The sequence below is a fragment of the Clupea harengus genome, chromosome 23, assembly GCF_900700415.2.
Source record: "Clupea harengus chromosome 23, Ch_v2.0.2, whole genome shotgun sequence".
Lineage (NCBI taxonomy): Eukaryota > Metazoa > Chordata > Actinopteri > Clupeiformes > Clupeidae > Clupea > Clupea harengus.
Window position 1 is genome coordinate 6,706,543 of NC_045174.1, and position 22,169 is coordinate 6,728,711.

The 22,169-nt window shown below is 39.4% G+C and overlaps 1 protein-coding gene across 11 annotated transcripts in view; it reads left to right on the forward strand.

The window, feature by feature from the left end:
• Nucleotides 1–22,169, forward strand: part of ryr2a (ryanodine receptor 2a (cardiac)) — a 117,890-nt gene that overhangs the window by 76,500 nt on the left and 19,221 nt on the right. For all 11 annotated transcript variants that reach the window (XM_031560938.2, XM_031560942.2, XM_031560944.2 and 8 more), the window contains 24 exons: nucleotides 337–452; nucleotides 683–747; nucleotides 2,761–2,882; nucleotides 3,901–3,950; nucleotides 4,792–4,852; nucleotides 8,461–8,699; nucleotides 8,878–8,959; nucleotides 9,068–9,198; nucleotides 9,678–9,998; nucleotides 10,520–10,760; nucleotides 10,849–10,936; nucleotides 11,161–11,253; nucleotides 14,168–14,338; nucleotides 15,578–15,637; nucleotides 16,945–17,079; nucleotides 17,291–17,403; nucleotides 17,564–17,660; nucleotides 17,925–18,031; nucleotides 18,121–18,172; nucleotides 18,362–18,412; nucleotides 19,299–19,398; nucleotides 19,655–19,734; nucleotides 21,613–21,689; nucleotides 21,811–21,884. In XM_031560938.2, coding sequence (XP_031416798.1) covers nucleotides 337–452; nucleotides 683–747; nucleotides 2,761–2,882; nucleotides 3,901–3,950; nucleotides 4,792–4,852; nucleotides 8,461–8,699; nucleotides 8,878–8,959; nucleotides 9,068–9,198; nucleotides 9,678–9,998; nucleotides 10,520–10,760; nucleotides 10,849–10,936; nucleotides 11,161–11,253; nucleotides 14,168–14,338; nucleotides 15,578–15,637; nucleotides 16,945–17,079; nucleotides 17,291–17,403; nucleotides 17,564–17,660; nucleotides 17,925–18,031; nucleotides 18,121–18,172; nucleotides 18,362–18,412; nucleotides 19,299–19,398; nucleotides 19,655–19,734; nucleotides 21,613–21,689; nucleotides 21,811–21,884 — 2,726 coding nt within the window. The remainder of the gene's footprint in view (nucleotides 1–336; nucleotides 453–682; nucleotides 748–2,760; nucleotides 2,883–3,900; nucleotides 3,951–4,791; nucleotides 4,853–8,460; nucleotides 8,700–8,877; nucleotides 8,960–9,067; nucleotides 9,199–9,677; nucleotides 9,999–10,519; nucleotides 10,761–10,848; nucleotides 10,937–11,160; nucleotides 11,254–14,167; nucleotides 14,339–15,577; nucleotides 15,638–16,944; nucleotides 17,080–17,290; nucleotides 17,404–17,563; nucleotides 17,661–17,924; nucleotides 18,032–18,120; nucleotides 18,173–18,361; nucleotides 18,413–19,298; nucleotides 19,399–19,654; nucleotides 19,735–21,612; nucleotides 21,690–21,810; nucleotides 21,885–22,169) is intronic.

A 22,169-nucleotide genomic window follows, 5' to 3' on the forward strand; every position in this document is an offset into this window, starting at 1 on the left:
CATTAGCGGTTACACTAAACTGTACGTTTTGTTACTTGCTGAACCAGACACCTTGTGTGTCGTCTGTACATATCTGACGGTTCTAAAGAATGTGTAATTCTTATTGAACTGCTGGATCTGACAAGGCCAAATTAGTTTCTATGAGTCTTTAGTAGAGCTACCATAGTCTCCTGTACATTAATATGCCACATACGTCTGGCTTTTGATGGACTGTTTGGTTTCTATAACCATCAACCATCAAGGGTCATATTTCGAGAGGTGTTTTGAAAGAAGTAATACATTTAAAGATGCACATGTTTTGTTTAAGGTACATATTCTTGTTGTCAAATCTCACAGGATTAAGAAGGAGCAGGAGCTGGACACGCCCTCAATAGAGAAGCGGTTTGCTTACACCTTCCTACTGCAGCTCATCACCTATGTGGACCAGGCTCATGAACATATGCTGGAATTTGGTAAGTTGAAATCACAGTATTTCAGAGTATTCATATTACATTCTCTGATTATGAATCATGAGTTTTTAAATCATATGCTGCTTTTCATTTATTTTTAATTTGTAGCGTTTTTTTATTGTAAAGAACTCTAAAGAAAATCGAGTTATTGACTAATTGACTATAGACTATATTCATACAACATATTTCTAATACAGCACTTTGTTGCGATGGCAAAATGGTCTTGATTTCAGATGCCAGTGATCAGCCAAAAGGAGACAAAATGTGTCATGAGCAGCAGATGAAGTTTTTCGGAAAGGTTAGTGTCAGTATCGGAAAATATATACAGATAATATACTGTAATCCATTCCAAGAAATGGCGGTGCAAAATAATTGTTACAAAATGGTAGACAAGTTTTTTCATTGTCTTTATTGGCAGCCTTGGCATAGCATATATGAAAACCCATGTCATGTCTTTATTGGCAGCCTTGGCATAGCATATATGAAAACCCATGTCATGTCTTTATTGGCAGCCTTGGCATAGCATATATGAAAACCCATGTCATTGGTTCTAGCATTTGGCACTAGGATTCTTTACAATGATCAACGTCACTCTCACAAACACATGCAGTTACTAGCACACATCCTGGTAACTTAACAATTAACAAGTAACTTAACAATTAAGGGAAAAACTAAACTAACATTTGAACAAGAAAGTGGCATTTACCCACTATCAGAGTCTTGGAATGTCAGAGAAATCCAACACCAACCTTTTGGTATAGTGAGATCTATACATAAAATGTAGTGTTGCAGGCATATAGATTTTAAATATGAGATATTGGTGTTGCATCTAGGGATGGGAACAGTTTAACAGCTATCCTTGTAAATAGTAAATTCCTAACTGTTTAATGGGCACTAATACGCACTAGGTAGATACTCTTACACAAAGCAGTCATTATGTAAATGCAACATTACTTTCATTACTTTCAGATTCATGCTTGCTGCTGGTTAACATTCCTATTTCTATTCCCCTATACTGCAAATTACATTATCATTGCAAATCATGACAATGAGATCTAAAGCTGGGTTGGAGTCTATTTAAAACCCAAACTACATGGTGCACTAGCATCAAAATGGAAGGCAATGATTTTTGTTCAATTTGACAGATTTCAAGTCAGGAAAAGGAGCAAATGCAGTAGGGGGACTGAACAAATGAACGCTTAACACCGCACACTCCAGACGGAACAATCATTAACGCTTAACACTGAACACTCCAGACGGAACAATAATTAACACTTAACACCGAACACTCCAGACGGAACAATCATTAGCGCTTAACACCGCACACTCCAGACGGAACAATCATTAACGCTTAACACCGAACACTCCAGACGGAACAATCATTAACGCTTAACTGCGAACACTCCAGATGGAACAATAATTAACACTTAACACCGAACACTCCAGATGGAACAATCATTAACGCTTAACTGCGAACACTCCAGATGGAACAATAATTAACGCTTAACACCGAACACTCCAGACGGAACAATCATTAACGCTTAACACCGAACACTCCAGATGGTACAATCATTAACGCTTAACACCGAACACTCCAGATGGAACAATCATTAACGCTTAACACCGAACACTCCAGACGGAACAATCATTAACGCTTAACTGCGAACACTCCAGATGGAACAATAATTAACACTTAACACCGAACACTCCAGATGGAACAATCATTAACGCTTAACTGTGAACACTCCAGATGGAACAATAATTAACGCTTAACACCGAACACTCCAGACGGAACAATCATTAACGCTTAACACCGAACACTCCAGATGGTACAATCATTAACGCTTAACACCGAACACTCCAGATAGAACAATCATTTGTGCCACAGAATGAATAACCAAAATGTAAATAAATGAAAAAGACGTCACAATCTGCTGTCAATTAGTTGGTAGTAGAGCTGTTGTGTATGAGCAATATGACATTCGTGTTTGTGGGGTTGGTAAAGGATTTCCCCACGGCTGTGATTACCTGTGGCATAAGGCCGAACCACAGCCGTGAGGATATTGTTTACCAACCCCACATGCCACTCGTTTCATATTGATTAAGTAAACCTCATTCCCAAACACTCAGGTTTGTTATCGGTGAAGCTAGCTGCCAAGGCTATGAAGCTGCCGGGTGACATTCTGAATCTCTGCTGTGATCTCTGCAACAACAACTAAATACTTGATTTTCAAAGTGAATCTGAATGAAAATCATCCTTAGGATCATTACATGACATGATTGAAACTGATTTGTACATCATATGTCACAGGTGGTCTTGCCCCTAGTGGATCAATACTTCAAAAACCATCACCTGTACTTCTTGTCCACTGCACTACGCCCTCTCAGCAGTGGTGGACACGCCTCCAACAAGGAGAAAGAAATGGTGACGAGGTAAGATTACTAGCTAGTTGAGGTTGGTCAGGTGATCACTTGGTGACGAGGTAAGATTACTAGGTAGTTGAGGTTGGTCAGGTGATCACTTGGTGACGAGGTAAGATTACTAGCTAGTTGAGGTTGGTCAGGTTATCACTTGCCAGGGAGATTTAAACTTGTTAACTACAGCAGCTCATCATCAGCAGATTTAAAAGTAACCTCTCTACAGTCTACTAAACTAAAGTTCAAATGAATGTAATATTACTAATGTAAAAGGTGACTGATTGGACAATCTGTGTTTGAGATGTGGCCTTGCATTCTATAACTATAGAGTTCAATACCCTTGTGCCCATTCTATATCTTTAGAGTTCAATACCCTAGTGCCCATCCTAGCATGATTGGTATCAAGAACAGTGTTAATACTTATGATGCACAGCTGTATGTATCTCAAAAACAGCTGGAAGTGACTTGTCAGTAAAGGGAAGCTAGTCAGGGGTGCACCATTCTCAAACTGATTGGGCAGGTGTCGAAACCTGCTAAACCTTTAGTGTCTGTGGTAGCCAAATGATCGACTACACAGTAGTTGTAGTAAAACCTCTCAAAAACATGAATCTGTGGATATTTTCCTCTTTAATTCAACATAGAAAATTGTTTGAAATTGGCCTAGCAAGTGTGATGCAAGTAAGCATTTTTAAGGTATATAGAGCAAAAAAACATCTTTTGAATCAAGGTTGTGAAAAGACTCAGTTATATGTCTCTGAATTTAGTTTTTGCCTCTTGTGTTATGAAAATGCAAATTTTGTTGTGATGTAAATTTGCATAGAACATATTGCGCCATCCTGAAAAACATAGCATAAGCATAAATAGAGCCAGTCTGAAATTCTGAGTCCACTTTTCCTACAATCTTTCCATGCTCATCTAGCACATTTTGCACTGAGCAAAAAAAACCACATCAATATTAACAGTTTTCTAACACTATTAGAAATATGTTTTTCTTCTTTTCTCTTTCTCTTGTTTTCAAACTTCTCTTGCGCAGCCTCTTCTGCAAACTTGGAGTTCTTGTCAGACATAGGATATCACTGTTTGGTAAGGATAGTGTGAAACCTTTCCAGTATTGTCTTGAGGCGTACCTGGTCAAAGAGGAGGCCATTTCCTTGTCAGATTTCCTTTGTATGCATGTTGCTACTAAAAGTTATTCACTGCATGGTTGTCAGAAGATGTGGTTTTGTAAATGTTATTTGTGAAATCATTTCAGTTAAGCTAAAAAAATTTGTAAATGAGGATAAAACTCAAAGTAGTGGTGTCACAGTTGAAATGTGATTGAGACTGATCTGAGTTTGATTGTGTTGGATTTTCTGATAAAGCTGCTAGTTCAGACTTAAAGCAGCACTATGTAGTTTTTGGCTTGGAGCGACCCTTAGTGGTGAAACCTGTTGAAATTTGCTTTCCTCGTTTATGACAAACTAGCGAGTCAATAACTTTGCTAACACAGTCAAACATCAAGCAAGTGCAAGACAAGACCAAGCAGGACAGCAAATAAACTACTTACTAATCCAGCAGAAAGATGGCTAGCTCTTAATCGAAATTGCTACCCGATCCTATTGCACCATACTGTGGTTTATAGACATACACATCAACACAGATGCACCATACTGTGGTTTATAGACATACACATCAACACAGATGCACCATACTGTGGTTTATAGACATAAACTGCAAAACTAGATTTCATCCGACATTGGAAATCGCTGTTTTTCAATGCATAATGTTATTATACATGCAATTTGATTTGGGGAGAGGGAATTCAGTGCTTAGAATGATGAATGTAGTACTTAGAATGATGAATTTAGTGCTTAGTTCATGAATTAAGTGCTTAGAATGATGAATTTCACAGTTGAACAACAACTCACTTCACTCTCTCTCTTAGGAAATGATGCGACTTCCATTGTGAACTGTCTCCACATTCTTGGACAAACACTTGATGCCAGGTAGATATTCTTTTAGTATCACAAGACTGAAATATCTGAAATTAATGTTTTGCTTTTGGATTTTTCTTTTGTTTAGATTATTTCATGTTCAAATTCAATAAATCATGGTGACAACCTTTATTGGATGAGATGTGTTCAGGTATTCAGTTGTAGTAACACATATTGAATTTCAAAGAACACACAGTAGAAAATGGCTGGAAGGATATAAAAGGATACAGGGAGGAGAAGATATTAAAAGGATATTTATTAATGGCACAAGATAAACACTACCAAGATAAGTCCATTCTAGCCGTTTGGGCAACTGGGTAACAGGGCCATGATAGCATGTTTGTGTCACAACTCCGTCTTTGTGTTATCTACAGTATCTAATGTGAACTACTGTGAACAAAACTAGAGTAGGACAAGTAATCATAAGTTTCTCTGTGATTTCACTGGGACATTCAGATGTATTTGAGCTGTGCAAATATTGACATGTTCTTCGACAGCATGGTAAGGAAACCATGTTCTCTCTGACAAGGACAGACTTAGGCATGTGTCACTACTATAAGACGGGGGTGGATCCCAGCCACAGTGGTGATTGGTACCATGACCCTCAGGTCTATCTCTTGGTTAGAAGGTTTGAGTTCTGGTGAGATTGAAGATGTCAAAACACCTCCTATCTTCTCACCTGGTGCATCTTTACTCTCAAACTCCATCGGATGGAAACACAGAAGCAACAACAGTGTCACTGAGAGGAAGAGAAAACAGCTCTTACAGCCAGCTGACTAAGAGGCCAGCTATAACATACAGTTGAAGAGTTCATTAGTGTTAAGACTGGTGGGTGTTGTGCAGGACTCAATAGCACGACTCAGCACAGGGGTAGATTTAAAGGGTGAAACATTTTACTATCCGAGTTCGGTACACAGGTAGGCAGTCCAACAATTGCAAACAAAACCAAACAGGGAATAGGCAGGAGAATAGTTGTAGGGCAGGCAGAGGTCAGAAGCACGAGTAATCACTTCAACAACGAGAAAAGCGCTAAACGCTAGGAACACGAGGAGCAGTGGAAAAACAAGGAACATACCATGAAACAACAATTTACGAAGACGCCACGAGAAACAAGAAAACAAGGACTATATATACACACACAGGCAACAGATAACGAGGGACAGGTGAAAACAATCAAGGCGGGGCAGACAAAGACACAGGTGGACTAAACAAGGGGAATTAACAGGACACAGGTGCAACCAATGATACACACAAACCGGGAGATTGGGAACCGGTGAGGGGTGGAGACACGGACAACAACAAGAGGGCACATGGCATAGACAAACAAACATAGGGAAAGCACATGGCGGGAACAAGGAAGCACGAGGACTAGACATGGGAACAAACATGTGACCACACAAGGGAGACAAACACAGAAATTAGACACGGACAGAACACAGACCTTACAATTAGCTGAAAATCTGTGTTTGGAGTTCGGTGTTACCTTTGGATACGTGGCTTTAAGGGAGTCCCCTCTAAGCAAACATTTAGTTTTGAATGGATAAAGGTGCTGTCCTCGATATTGAGGAAAGGTTGTTGATATTTGTGTTCAAAGGCCAATCAAATACACCCCTCTCTTCCGTGCTTCCGAGGCCAGGTTAGAGCACAAACACCCCTTGTTGTTGATTGGGTGGAATGGTGTATGGCTCAGTCGAAATCACTTTGTTTGTTTCTCATTTACAATGCATGAGAACTCACACACACACTCTGGACAGACAGCTACATGAGGAAAAAAAAGTGTGATGGATTCTCAATCTGGCAGTTAGAGCAAATAAGGAAGATTGGCAAAACTCGTTCAGACATCATTCATCCACGACTGTAATTGCTGCTGAAGACCAATGTGAAAACTAATGGCGCAAGGGATGATACATTTGTAAATGAAAACAAACATTTTTCATTCCTTTGAAAAACAGGAGTGCTCTGAGAGTGTTCTTAAATGGGAAATGAATGTATTGTATTCATGAATAAAGAAATTAATAATTAAATTTGAATGTGTAACAGGAACAAAATATAAAAACACCTTAACAAAGATTGAATACTCTCTCAAGGCACAGTATATACAGTATACAGTGTTATTGCTGTCGGTCCACAAATACGACAGAAATCCAACTACACTGATTTCACAATATAGTGTTAAAAGAAGTCCAGCCTCACACTCTATGAAAGTTGTTAAATGAAAGCATATATCCACCTACAGCTTTAGGTCTGAATGGCTCACTCCTTCCCTGCAGGTCATTCAAATGGCAGCTGAATTGGGGAGAACATGAATGTAAAAGACCTCAGAAACTGTGAAATATGATGCACTTTTTTCACTGTTGCAGACTTTTTCAGAACTGTTGTAGGATCCATGCCCCATCCCAAACCTTAACATGAGGTACATTGTCATCAATGGAAGTGATCAATTAAGCGTTGACAGCAAATTCATGACATGACGCATTTCAATGTGTCCTGTGAAGCAGAACCAAAAGCGTTCATCGCCCGATACATGGCTATTAAAAGGGACCATAGCTACTTCTCTATAAATATTAGTTTTGGATACAAATTGTATTTCAAATGTTTGCCCTGTCAAAAATGAAGACTGTAAGCACACATCACACACACACCACAAACATATCACACACACATCAGCGTGTTTTCACCACTGACAGGCTCATAATGTTATTATAAGTGTCAGACAACGTAAAAAGGATCTACAGAGATATAGACCTGTGTCTAATTACCTCAATAACTAATAACTCAGCAGTGTTGAAAACCAGGGGTTTACTTTGACGCAGATGCTTGCCAAATAGGATGACATTCTATAGCAGTTTTGCGGTTGCTGGCTATAGCGTTATAACTTGAATGATTTTGATCGTTTTTGTTCCTAGTGAAAATGTGGACCTAAAAGATGGGAAAATAGGGCCCAGGTTAAAAAATACTGGAGGTCTCCTTTAATGTATTTCGATTAACATATTTTTATTAACATATCAAAGTAAGTAGAGAAGTTGATAAGCAGGCTTAAGAAACATAAAGTCCAACATCAGGTTTCTCTGCAGTGGGTCACACTATTTCACCAAGAGCATGTTTAAGTGTTGGTAGTTGGTATTGTGATTGTCCATGTAGCACAGGACATTTTCTATCTTGGCAGATGGTAGTTGTATGTGGTTCCGGATGATTAAGCATGTTACGTGAACATATTGGCACTGTTTACCAAAAGCTCTTATGTGCATTTTCTTTCTAAAAAAATTCTCTGGATCTGATTGAAAATATGATACTATGCACCTAAAATCCATAAAATACAACCTCTTTAGGGAAAGAATGTATGTTTATCAACAGAAACTGTCATACCTAGATGTCTTGCAGTACAGTTATGTACACACCATAATATAACTACAGTGTACAGCATTATATATATTTTTCTAGCTGTTCATTTGAACCACTGAACATTCTGGGAAACAGTTTTAATAGAACTTATGGTTCAAGTTTCAGTATTATATCTTGTAAGAAAATGCTCCATCTGAAGGGCAGTTGTGATGCTGTGGAATCCTAAGATTATGAGGTGCATACTGGAGTTCTTGTATATGTGTGTTTGTGTTCAACAGAACGGTGATGAAGACGGGGCTGGACACAGTGAAGGCAGCCCTACGGGCGTTCTTTGACAACTCTGCTGAGGACTTGGAGAAAACTCTGGAGAACCTCCACCAAGGCCAGTTCACTCACACCAGGACTCAGCCGAAGGGGGTGACTCAGATCATCAACTACACCACCGTGGCTCTGCTGCCAGTGCTCTCCTCTCTCTTTGAGCACATCACACAGAACATGTTTGGGGAGGACATCATACGTAAGTATTATCATACAGACTTGTTCCTTCATCGTAAAAGTCTCTAACTGAATAACTTTGAACTAACTGAGGCTGGTTGAAAAATGTAACCCATCATTTTGTTTCAAGAATCTCCTCATTTGAATAGATGTATGCTTAGTCTATGTCTTAGTCTATGTGCATATGGTTTTCTTTACAGTTGATGAGATTCAGGTGTCCTGCTATAGGATACTTAACAGCCTGTACTCACTGGGCACCAGCAAAAGCATGTATGTTGAAAGGTACGTTCAAAGAATTTCTCGTAATTTAACAGTTTAGAATCACAACAAAGTCCTTTCCAGATTGAATTCAGAAGCTCTTACGGTAGAATCTTCTCCCCCCCTTTCTAGACACCGCCCAGCCATAGGGGAGTGTCTGGCTGCCTTCTCAGGAGCGTTCCCTGTTGCCTTCCTGGAACCTCAACTCAACAAATATAATAGTCACTCCATTTACAATGAGAAGCCCTCACGGGAGAGAACAAGTATGCTTTCCTTTATGTTTCATAGTCTTTCTTGATAAACTCATCAAAATATTTGATTTGATGACTGTGTATATTGCATGTCTAAAGGGGAGGTTGTTATAAAAACTATCATCATATAAAATCCGATTTTTTGGAAAATGTAATTGCCATATATAGAAATATAGATAAATCTAGTTTTCTCTAACCATGGAAGTGTGCCTTGTGTCAGAAGTACACATTCGACAGTACACTCTAGAATAATTTTACAACAGGCTTCATATAAAACATTATATAAGTATTCACTTAAGAGTGAATACTTAGGACAAGTTTTACATACTCTAAAATCAATTACAGGTCATGTTTCTGTTGAGCACTGGTTTTGGAACATGTCTCTGTAAATATCACCAAGCACAAAGCGGTTTGCATAGGTCACCTGCTGAAACGTATTTGTCTCCCTTACTACATTGTCTCTGACTCTCCTCTGCTCCTCTCTGTTCTAGCTCTTGGACTCCCTGCTCAGGTGGAGGAAGTGTGTCCTCTCGTTCCGTCTCTTGAGAAGTCCTTGGAGGAGATCATGGAGCTGGCGGAGTCAGGCATGAGTTACACCCAGATGCCCCATGTGATGGAGGTGGTGTTGCCCATGCTGTGCAGCTACATGTCGCGCTGGTGGGACCACGGGCCAGAGAACAACCCTGAGCGAACACAGAGCTGCTGCACCTCACTCACATCCAACCACATGAACACGCTGCTGGGGAACATCCTGAAAATCATCTATAACAATCTGGGGATTGATGAAGGAGCCTGGATGAAGCGTCTGGCGGGTAGGCACAGTATAATAGAGGTTATATCTCTTGCTAGCATTTCACTGATGTTAATATGTGACCTTCAAACCTGTATTTAAGCCAAATGGTTCAGCTAGCTCTAATCTTTCTGCTTTTGTTAGGTTTCTGTTTTGTAACTTTGTGAACAGGTAATCGAGATATACAATAAGACACATTATGTGCAATACATGACAAAACTTCATGTGTGTCTGTGAAATTGTGTTACTTTATTCTGTATTTCGTATTTCTAAACACACCCTGCGAAGCAGCTGGGGTCATAATGAGTCTAATATTTAGCACAGATATAGTGTAGCGGTACTAAACTATTGCATATGTAGCGTGTACCTCTATTGTCTAATATTTAGCACAGATATAGTGTAGCGGTACTAAACTATTGCATATGTAGCGTGTACCTCTATTGCTCCACTGATTCATAACTCTTGTCTCAAAGTGACAGTTCATTTAAACTTCAGAACAGACCTGGTGAATTGATATGTTTATGTCCTTATTTCAATTTGCAGTCTTCTCTCAGCCAATTATCAGCAAGGCCAAGCCTCAGCTGTTGAAGACACATTTCCTGCCTTTGATGGAGAAACTGAAGAAGAAGTCGGCCATAGTGCACGCTGATGAGGAGCTGATGAAGGCTGAGGGTCGAGGAGAGATGTCTGAGTCGGAGCTTCTCATCCTAGATGAGTTCACCGTTCTTGTTCGTGATCTATATGCTTTCTATCCTCTCCTCATACGATTTGTGGATTACAACAGGTACCACATCATTTACAATTATTACAACTAATGCCATGTTGTCATTCTGGATTTTAATTTTAATATTTTTCTTTCTTGTTGTTCACAGGGCAAAATGGCTTAAAGAACCTAACCCGGAGGCAGAGGAGTTGTTCCGCATGGTGGCAGAAATCTTTATATTTTGGGCAAAATCTCATGTAAATCAAATCTCTCTCTCTCTCATACACGCGCACACACACACACACACACACACACACACACACACACACACCTTCATTTCTGCATAATGATTCTAGTTTATCATTTCTATAGTACAATTGCTGCAGTATCTAATACAGTATATAATGACGAGTCCGTGTTGTCAGCCAAGGGAAGGAACGCTCACATAATTGTCTACATCTCTTTGAATTCCCAATTGCAGAACTTCAAAAGGGAGGAGCAAAACTTTGTTGTTCAGAATGAGATAAACAACATGTCTTTCCTCATTACGGATACCAAGTCGAAAATGTCAAAGGTGGGTGTGTGGAGGATGTGTGTGGAGGATGTGTGTGTGTGTGGAGGATGTGTGTGGAGGATGTGTGTGGAGGATGTGTGTGTGTGTGGAGGATGTGTGTGGAGGATGTGTGTGTGTGGGGGATGTGTGTGTGTGTGGAGGATGTGTGTGTGTGTGGAGGATGTGTGTGTGTGTGGAGGATGTGTGTGTGGAGGATGTGTGTGTGGAGGATGTGTGTGGGGGATGTGTGTGTGTGTGGAGGATGTGTGTGTGTGTGGAGGATGTGTGTGTGTGTGGAGGATGTGTGTGTGTGTGGAGGATGTGTGTGTGGAGGATGTGTGTGTGTGGAGGATGTGTGTGTGTGGGGGATGTGTGTGTGTGTGGAGGATGTGTGTGTGTGTGGAGGATGTGTGTGTGTGTGGAGGAGGATATCTGTGTGGAGGATGTGTGTGTGGAGGATGTGTGTGTGTGTGGAGGATGTGTGTGTGGAGGATGTGTGTGTAGAGGATGTGTGTGTGTGTGGAGGATGTGTGTGTGGAGGATGTGTGTGTGGAGGATGTCTGTTGTTGATTGTGTATGTCTGAGTGTATTGTAATTACATATATTTCAAAGATCTCATGAAATTAGAATATGGGGCATTACACGACAAAATGAGTGCAGGGGGCAATTGTCTTTAATTTGTTAATTACATTTGTTAATTGGTTAATTTATTCAATTTGGTTCAGCCAATCCAGAGACATTAGAGGAATGTTTTAAAGTATCAACGGCTTAACAGAAAATCAAGTTGAGAAAATCAGCTGTGAACTTTGTAATGTGTAAATTGAAAAGAATGAATAGCATCCAGATACTTCCTGTCATACAGCTGTGTTGAAACTCTCCACAAAGATAGATGTCAACCACATGAATAACATATTAATGAATAGTTGAATCATTTTAGTGGATAATGTTTTGACAAAGACTTTGTTCGTTGTAGTCTTCCATATGCATATGCACGGACTGAAGTTCTATTAAAATTGTACTTTATATGGATACTGACTGTCAAAAACATAATAGTCATCCTCTATGCTGTCCAAAGAGGTCTCTCCCCTCCACAATTTTAGTGGCTTCCTCATTAGGAGAATTCTTCTCCATACGTTGGACCTGCTACCAGAATAGGCTAGCTAACAACAAACGACCAATAAATGTATAACAGGTAGCTGAGACACATCAGAAAAACTAGTGAGATATGAGCGCCGTTACTATGAGTTACTTTTCTCACCAGAAGAATTTAGGTCCTCGACGACGGTATGTGTAATTTATTTACTATTTGTATACTTACAGTACCAGTCAAAAGTTTGGACACACCTTCTAATTTTTTGAGAAGTGTTTTCTTTACTTTTATTATTTTCTACATGGTAGATAACACTTTTTTTGTTTAGTACATCATTCCATATGTGTTCTTTCGTAGTTTAAATATCTTCAGTATTAATCTACCATGTAGAAAATAATAAAAGTAAAGAAAACACTGGTGTGTCCAAACTTTTGACTGGTACTGTATATATAAAAAACAATCTAACCTTTTTGCTATTTAAAAAATAAAACTCAAGGTAAATCATTGCGTGTGGGTTTTACACAATGTATTGAATAATATTGATGCCAAAAATACTTTAACTGACGTGACTGTAGGCCTATAGCAACCCAAGCTAGATAGCCCTTACACCAATAACTAGCCTACGGTGAACTGACGACCAAGTCTGTCAAGTGTCGGTTTCTCTCTCTCTCTCTCTCTCTCTCTCAGTTAAATTAAGTGTACTGACATACTATGTTGTTATACCTCCCCAACCTACCAATGCCAATCTCCCTTCAAAATCAAAAGGCCCAGGCCCTCTAACTTTCTTAGCTCCTGATGTTTTCAATAGGTAGAAAAGCCTCTGGTCCAAACTATTATTATAACTATTTATTGGCCCATGAAGTCATATTCATAGAGTGTTTTACTGTATCATATGTTGGTGATGGAGATACTATATATTTAAGAATGTATTTACGGAAAAACTAGAAAAACTGTATATGGGTCATTTGTGAGGAGCTCGTTTCAAATTGCAAATTGTCTTGGAATGTTCGCACCCTGGACTGATTTTGTTATACGCTCAATATTTTTTTTTCTGAGCTATACCCCAATTTAGTGTCCAATCAAATAGATTTGCCAAAAATGCTTTACTGCGTTAAACATCATTTTTTGATGTTTTGAAAGGGGCTTAGCTTTAAGTCAGCTTTAAGCCTCCACAATTGGTGAGGTATTAGGATGCCTTTCTTACATGAGGAGCAGATCTAAATGAGTCTCGGGGGCAACCCTGCACAACCCCACAAAAGCAATCATCAATAGTCGAGAAATCCAGGATAGTGAATCTGTGATGGTGAATCTTAATCTTGCTAACTGCATTTTACAAACAGAAATAAACTTGCATTTCAGAAACATTCAACTGAGGAATCTGACAAATTGAGGGATCTTAATGAACATAGTCTTCATTTCCTGTAGTTGAGTTCAAAGAAGATTGGAGTTATAGTTTGGAGTTGGAGTTATACAACGGTTATATAATCTTGTGCAAACGTTAAGAATGTCTGTTACAATATTCTATTAGCCTACCAGTTTGTGGAATGAGTTTTGTTAATCTCACACTTTACTATGTTTTTGTATTTTCTTTGGGTTCTTGTCTGGCCAAAACATTAGCATCTATAGATAAGGATGTAGCGCCATGATCTTGTGTAGGGCCACTTAAACCCTTAAAGTTTCGTTTTCTGTAGATGTCTTTGTAAAGTGATGTTAACACGTTTATACAGGGACAACTATGTATTTCTATAATTTTTTGGTATCTTAGATGTGTGTTTTATAGCACATTCTTGATTTTTTGCAAAAATGTGATGATTATGACAGCTTACCAAGGATGTGTAAACATAGGGGGCAGTGTCAGACCAGGAGAGGAAGAAGAACAAGAAGAAGGGAGACCGGTACTCGATGCAGACCTCTCTTATTGTAGCTGCTCTCAAGAGGTTGCTGCCTGTTGGCTTGAACATCTGCGCTCCAGGAGATCAAGAGCTGATTGGACTTGCCAAGAATCGCTTCTCTCAGGTAGAGTGGCACTTTAATACATCATACACAGTGTGTACTAAACATCCAGTTACATCATACACAGTGTGTACTTCGGATACAGTTTGGCCGGTGTTTGTATTTTTGTATAAATAATGTGTGCTGTGTAAGTGAAACTGAAAATATTAAGTTGCTTCCTTTACACGCCATAGTTTATGTCAATATCACATTAAATTCCATTTAATTTTGAATTAATTAAGTTGAAATATCAAGCTAAATTCCATTTTCTAGGTAGTACCATTAATAATAAACGTTGACTCAAGCGATTTACAACCCAGAGTCCTAAACCGCTAGGAACAAGCAAATATCTATTTAAGTTTTGTGCCAGTGTAAACGTTATTCTGGAGTTAAAAGGGGCTGTCAAATTGCATGTAATCCCAATAGGTGAAAACCATGTTATTGCCAGGGTCAAAATAATACGTTTTTCACAAGTTGGAAAGTTTCACTAAATCTTTTGGAAGGAATTGGAAAGCACTGAATAAGGTGCCACCGGTGTCTCACTCATGGCTGATAAGTACAAAGGCTGTTTCATTTTGATTGGTGGAAGCAAACTAAATGTATTGCTCATATGGAAATCTGCCTCCTTCAACACATACAGTAACATGTGGGTGGAAGAAATGGTGAGGGTGAGAACAAGTCTCATATTTGGAATCCTACATTGGTATATACTGTATGAGGGGAGAGCTTGAACAACAAGAGGGCTGTCTAACCTCTGTATTTATTTTTACAGCTACAATTTTGTGAAATTGTGAAATAAATGGTAACCAGTGTTTTGGTGAGCCTTTGCTGAGACTTTATTCTAATTGAACTATGGTTTCATGACAGCTGTATAGTGTCTTCCAGTGATGTCTGTGGCATCCTCCCATGTGCTTTCTTCATCCTTCCCCTTTAGTGTTAATTTCACCCAGCCTTTCTTCTGTGTCTGTTCCTATCTATAGCCCATAACCTCACTGTGTTTCCCACATCACCTCAGTCCAAAATAGTATTTATTTTAGAAATGTAAAACTGTTTGTTTCTATAATTAAAAGCAACTCCCAAATGACTAGGGAGACTGTTTAGTCTTTTGCTTGTGATGTTTTATGAAGAGAGGTGAGTGATGACTGATGGTGCTTGTATACATGCTGCTTCTCTGCCTCAGGGTTATCAAGAGATCATGTGCTCTAGTTATAGGCTTGTCAGTAACAACAACCTTTTTTCTTGTGTTTTTGTTTGTTGGTACAGAAAGATACAGAGGCAGAGGTACGGGAGATCATATGCAACAATCTCCATCTTCAGGGAAAAGTAAGGATTTAATGTTTCTGTTTTCAACCACCAGCATGAACCATCATTCCATCTTTAATTGTTTTGTTTCTTTTACTCCCAAACAAAAACCCAGACTCATAATAATAATAATAATAATAATAATAATACATGTTATTTAATGGTGCCTTTCATGACACTCAAGGTAAATCAGTTGTTCTATTACTACATGAAATCTCTTCATACTTAAATCAGTTGTTATATTACTACATGACATACTGTAGATATTTCATGTAGTAATAGAACAACTGATTTAGGTATGAAGAGAACAACTGATTTATTACTACATGAAATCTCTTCATACCTAAATCAGTTGTTCTGTTACTACATGCTTTCGCACACTGATGTGAATCATTCCTTAGCTCATTGAGTTGTTCTTATCCCAGCCTCCAGTTATTGCTCGTCCCAGCCTCCTGCCATATTCATAATGTTAAACAACAGTAACGGTACTATGAAATAAATGTGCAAACACAAACACAAACCTCTCATGCTGTTAGAGTGTATAAGATCTATATCTTGTCTCAAACGTTCTTTCAGCTCTGAAAAGTGCTCAATATCAGCAATATATTGTCATGTAGTGGGGTTTGGTGGTTGTTTTGTGCTCCGTATGTCATGTTCATGTCACTCTCCTTCTACACCACCAGTAGTGTGTCATGTCCTTCACTTCAAAGAATACACATCATCACCACCAGTAGTGTGTCACGTCCTTCACTTCAAACAATACACATCATCACCACCATTAGTGTGTCACGTCTTTCACTTTAAACACTTTCACTTCATCTCATCACCATTCATCATGGATCTGAATCAGTAGATCACGAGCCATTAGTCTAAGCCCTGTGCATCTGAATTGCTTGGACATAAATGGTTGCCCATGTGCAAACACTCTGACAGTATAGCACAGCACCCAGTGTATACTTAATCAGGCACCACTGCCCCCGATTAAACAGTTTACAGTTCCACTAGACTCAGTATTTATTATTATAGCTTTTGAAGACCCAACTCTTCAGAGAGCACCTCCCCTCCTAACTGGCACCTGACTAGCGCTTAACTTGCACTTCAGCAGTTACATTCCTGCACTTCTTTTTCCTCTTTTCTAGGTTGTTGTTTTTCTAATTCTCATGTAAAGTAGTATTTATTGTTACACCATGCTTTTTTATTGCTCTTAGCTTGACTGTTCTCTCCCTTGTACGTCGCTTTGGACAAAAGCGTCTGCTAAATGACTAAATGTAAATGTAAATGTAGTATATCATACCTACACAGAGTTGTTAAATCCTCTGTCTTCTCAGCTGGAGGATCCTGCTATTCGCTGGCAGATGGCTCTATATAAGGACATGCCCAATCGTAGTGAGGATACCTCAGACCCCCAGAAGACTGTGGAGAGGGTGCTTGATATTGCCCACGTGCTTTTCCACCTGGATCAGGTAGGTCTGACTGAACCCAGCACACCTGCAGGCCAGTCATGAACACTGGGGGAAAGAACTGGAATTGTAAGACCTGTCTGAAAGTTTTATTGCAAGAATTGAAGTCCAATGACCAATCCTTAACATTACCTAAAGACATTGTGTGAAATGGCTTTCCAAAATGTCCAATGAAGACAAGTTCTTAGCCCTAAAGGTGCACTCATTGTTTTAGGTTGAACATCCCCAGAGGAGTAAGAAAGCCGTGTGGCACAAGCTCCTGTCCAAGCAGAGGAAGAGAGCCGTAGTGGCCTGTTTCAGGATGGCACCTCTCTATAACCTGCCCAGGTAGGGATGCATGGCCTTCTCCTGCACTGGAAAAGTAGGAGGGGATCGCTCTCTAGATGGCATATGGGACAATTAGTTCCTTCTTTTCCACAATCAACTCTAATCAATGAGTTTGTAATTACTGAGGTCTTTTCCTACTGTGCCATCTGTTCCTTCTCAGGCATCGAGCAGTCAATCTCTTCCTCCAGGGCTACTTGAGATCCTGGATAGAAACAGAAGAACACTACTTTGAAGACAAGCTTATTGAAGACTTGGCAGTATGTTATTTTATTTTTGTATTGTTTTGAGGTATAGCAGCAGTTTGTTGCTGATTACAAAATACTAATTCTGTATTGTAGTTTCAACTACATTTCCCTTGCAAAGCAGAAATAAGGTTTTGCAACTGGCATAAAAATTTGAGATAAGTTTGGAAAATGCTTTCATAACCAAGGTGATACTGCACAATGTACAAAGCTTTGATATTGATGTAAATTTGGCAAAGGATATCCTTGTATCATTGTTGCCTATGACTTTTGAATTAGAAACCTGGAGGAGAGGAACCATCTGAAGAGGATGAGGCCACCAAGGACATAGACCCCCTTCACCAGCTCATCCAGCTGTTCAGTAGAACTGCACTGACAGAGAAGTGGTGAGTCTGTCCTCTTTAGTTCAGAACTATTCTCAGGTTCAAGTTTGAACTGCTAGTACTCACCCCCTCTATGCTTTTGTGTCTTTCAGTAAGCTGGAGGAAGACGCCCTCTACATGGCTTATGCAGATATCATGGCAAAGGTATACGTTTTCTGTAGTTTTTACAACATGCAAATTCACTGTATTGCAAGTGATACAAAGATGCAATGCAAATGTAAAATGTTGGTATAGCCAGCATTGTGTAACAGCATAGTGATGACACAGCCAGTCATGTTTTATTTTTGTTGGGCTATTTAAGCTAATAAATCATTTGTAATGCCTGTCTGACAGAGCTGTCATGATGAAGAGGATGAAGATGGTGAGGAAGTGAAAAGTTTTGAAGTAAGTGATTTCTCCTTAGACCTTTGCCTGTATGTTGCTATTGTCTAGTTGCAAGACATTGTATTATATCTTTCTGAAAACAATGTTTTTGTTCGGTCTGTTGGGGTACAGGGTATGGGAAACAATACCTCAGTTCCAACTGTGGAATTGCAATTTAGACTGTGAAGTACTGGCTGCAGGGGCAATGATGGGATGATGTATTGCTATTGTAAAGCTACAGTATGTTGGGTTGGTTTCCAGGCCTTGTGGCACACAACCTTCAAATTTATTCTACTAGGAAGACTTTGAATTAGAAGAGAAGGACGTCAACCATGATGTTCCAGTAGAGAAACCACCTCCTAGAGACCAGTTCACGCTCAAACAAACAAATTAAGAATCAATCTAAGTAAAACAAATAAGTCAAACAAATTCCCCTCGGGAGACAACAGACATCAGCCCCAGAGAGCTGCATGGGTCTCACTGTAACCATGGGAGACAACAGACATCCGCCCCAGAGAGCTGTATGAGTCTCACTGTAACCATGGGAGACAACAGACATCCGCCCCAGAGAGCTGCATGGGTCTCACTGTAACCATGGGAGACAACAGACATCAGCCCCAGAGAGCTGCATGGGTCTCACTGTAACCATGGGAGACAACAGACATCAGCCCCAGAGAGCTGCATGAGTCTCACTGTAACCATGGGAGACAACAGACATCAGCCCCAGAGACCTGCATGGGTCTCACTGTAACCATGGCCATGTAGGTTCCAAATTAGTTCAGTATTTCTCCACCATCAGTCTGCTCAGCTGAATTATAGCATAAGATGTTAATAAAAACCCATCCTGTACTAATGTCGTACAGCCACTGTGGGCTTATCTCATCCCACCTATTCCTCCCTTCCTCAGGAGAAAGAGATGGAGAAGCAGAAGCTCCTTTACCAACAGGCACGGCTTCATGATCGAGGTGCTGCTGAGATGGTCCTTCAAACCATCAGCGCAAGTAAAGGTATCTGTCAGTACAAAAGGTGCATTCAAAGTACATTCTAGGAATAAAGGGTGGAATTTGAAGTGCACCTTTTTCTCTATGAAAATAGAGAGGGTTTTACGCAGGTTTGACAAATTGAATCAAATGACATTTCAAAGTTATGACATTTACAGAATTGCATTAATGATATTTTATATTTTATTAATTAAATTCTGCCAAAGACAGGTAAAGTGTATTATCTGACTTTAACTGACCATATCCTGTATTTGTGTTTCAGGGGAGATGGGACCAATGGTGGCATCAACATTAAAGCTGGGAATTGCCGGACTAAATGGAGGAAACTCCACCGTACAGCAGGTATCTGATTGGGCCATGTGTCTTGTATACGTGCAGCAGGTATCTGATTGGGTCATGTGTCTTGTATACGTGCAGCAGGTATCTGATTGGGCCCTTAGATCGGCCCCTTAGATCGGCTCCGTACATCAGCCCCTTAGATCAGCCCCTTAGATCAGCCCTGTAAATTAGCCCCATAAAGACATATCGTAACAGTGTTAATTATCGGACGGCGTGTGTTATCGGCAAACCTTCGCGTTGTCATGTTAATCCATTATTAAACTGAAGTTATAGAGTGTTAATCCATTATTAAACTTATTATTTTGATTGTTTAACAGAATAGGCAATATTTGACACTGTCCGATAACTGACATCGCTACGCTAATGCACATGGCAGATAACGTATGATTATTGGGCAGACAATGAATTCAGTCATTCAGTCCATTCTGGCTAAACTGCAGAATGTTATTTAGTGATGTACTACGTTTGTCGATTATTAAAATTTTGATAAAACATTTGAAAACTGACACTAACAATAGATACCTTCTGAACTTTGGTGTTTGGCCCCTATGATCTGGCCACAGTAAACACTTACAATCTGAAAATAAACAAATCAGACAACATACTTTTACTACTGATATAACTATATATAATTTTACTATAGCGATTTATTACATTTAAAGTAATTTTACCTTCCCACAAATGTAAAAACGTCCTGTCAGCGATGAGATATTACGTTTGTGGTATGCAACAGTAATTACGTTTGTGGGAAGTTATTACGTTTGTGGATTGACCTTCACCCATTAGTGTACAAAGTATTAAACAAGCACTTATAAATAGGGTTGGGTACCGAGAACCGGTACCAATATGGAACCGGTTCCAATACAACCGGTACCTACCCGGACCGAAATGCAACGCAGATTTCGGTGCTTCATTTCGGTGCCTGAGCCAATTGAACACGGTCGCTAGGCAGATTCCGTGGGGCACATGTAAAACTGCCCCAGCTCCCAATGTAAACTTTGTCCTGTGTCGCTCACGCTCATTGGTGTTTTCATAGCAACATACAGTGAAGAGCAGGCAGCATTTCACAGAGCAAGCACAAACAGAACTAGCCATCAACCTTTTAACAGAGAAAATACCGAAAGGTAAACGGTCAAAAGTGTGGCTGTATTTCGCACAAAAAGATTCAAACATCGCGACGTGCAGAAAATGCAACAAAATGATTGCGTGAAAAGAGGGGAGAGAAGGCAAGAGTCAACGGCAGATCAGCAACCGAAGACTGAAAAATAAACGAGATGACAGCTAAACTACCAACGGTAGTCTCTTAAAGGGGCAGTACACATTTTCTCGTACTCAGTGTGTTCAAGTAACAAGATTAACTATGAACAAGATAGAAAAGATAGGTATAAACTAATCATAAAATGGTGAAATTTCATGAAATAAATGCAAACAAAATAATACATTTTTGACTCCAAAGGCAAATATGCTCATATTTTTGCAAAAGAAGTTTGAAGCTGTTTTTTGTATTTATTTATATGTATTTAAGTATACTATAAACTGTTGTTTACAGTTAATATAATGTTCATAATTTGAAGTTAAAAAGTTTGAAGCTGTAGTTGGAAGCCAAGTGTTTTGTATGTATTTATATTTATAATATACTTTAAACAGTTAATATATTGTTCAATTTGAAGAAAAAAGCCTTTCTTTAATGTCGTCAATCGTCGCTTTGTGCTTTAAAAAAAAAAAGTATCGGTTCCGGCACCGTTTAGGCACCGGTATCGTTTTAAAAGTATCGGTTATGTACCGGTATCGGATAAAAACCAAACGATACCCATCCCTACTTATAAAGCATTGTCAATTTTTTGTGAATAATGTTGTGATGCCTGTGTATTTCCTTCCTAGAAAATGCTGGACTATCTGAAAGATAAGAAAGATGTGGGCTTCTTCCAGAGTTTGGCAGGTCTCATGCAGTCCTGCAGGTAGGACACCTGTCTCCCTACCGGTCCTCTAAGAGTCTAAAGGGCATGGAAGTTCACAGAAATCCAACAGTCTTCAGCATCTTTACCCCCGTACCCCTTTTCTCCTCCCCTTCTCCCCCAGTGTTCTAGATCTCAACGCATTTGAGAGGCAAAACAAAGCTGAAGGCCTGGGGATGGTGACTGAGGAAGGCTCAGGTACTTCTTTGAGGCTTAAGGAAAAAGAGTTATTTGTGCAGGGGCCATTTTTTTTGTAGATTAGATAATGAGAAAATGACACTGCTCATACAGTGTAAACCTTTTGGTATGGATATTTACCATTTTAATCATTGTTTGATTAATTGACAAGTGAATATGTCCCTGAGTCTTTGCCGAGGCAAAAACACGTTGATTAAAGTGTATTTTTAATCCCCAAGGCTAAGCATATTATTTATAACGTGTATGTTCGTTTTTCAAAACTGAAGTGGGTTTAAGTCGGCTGAT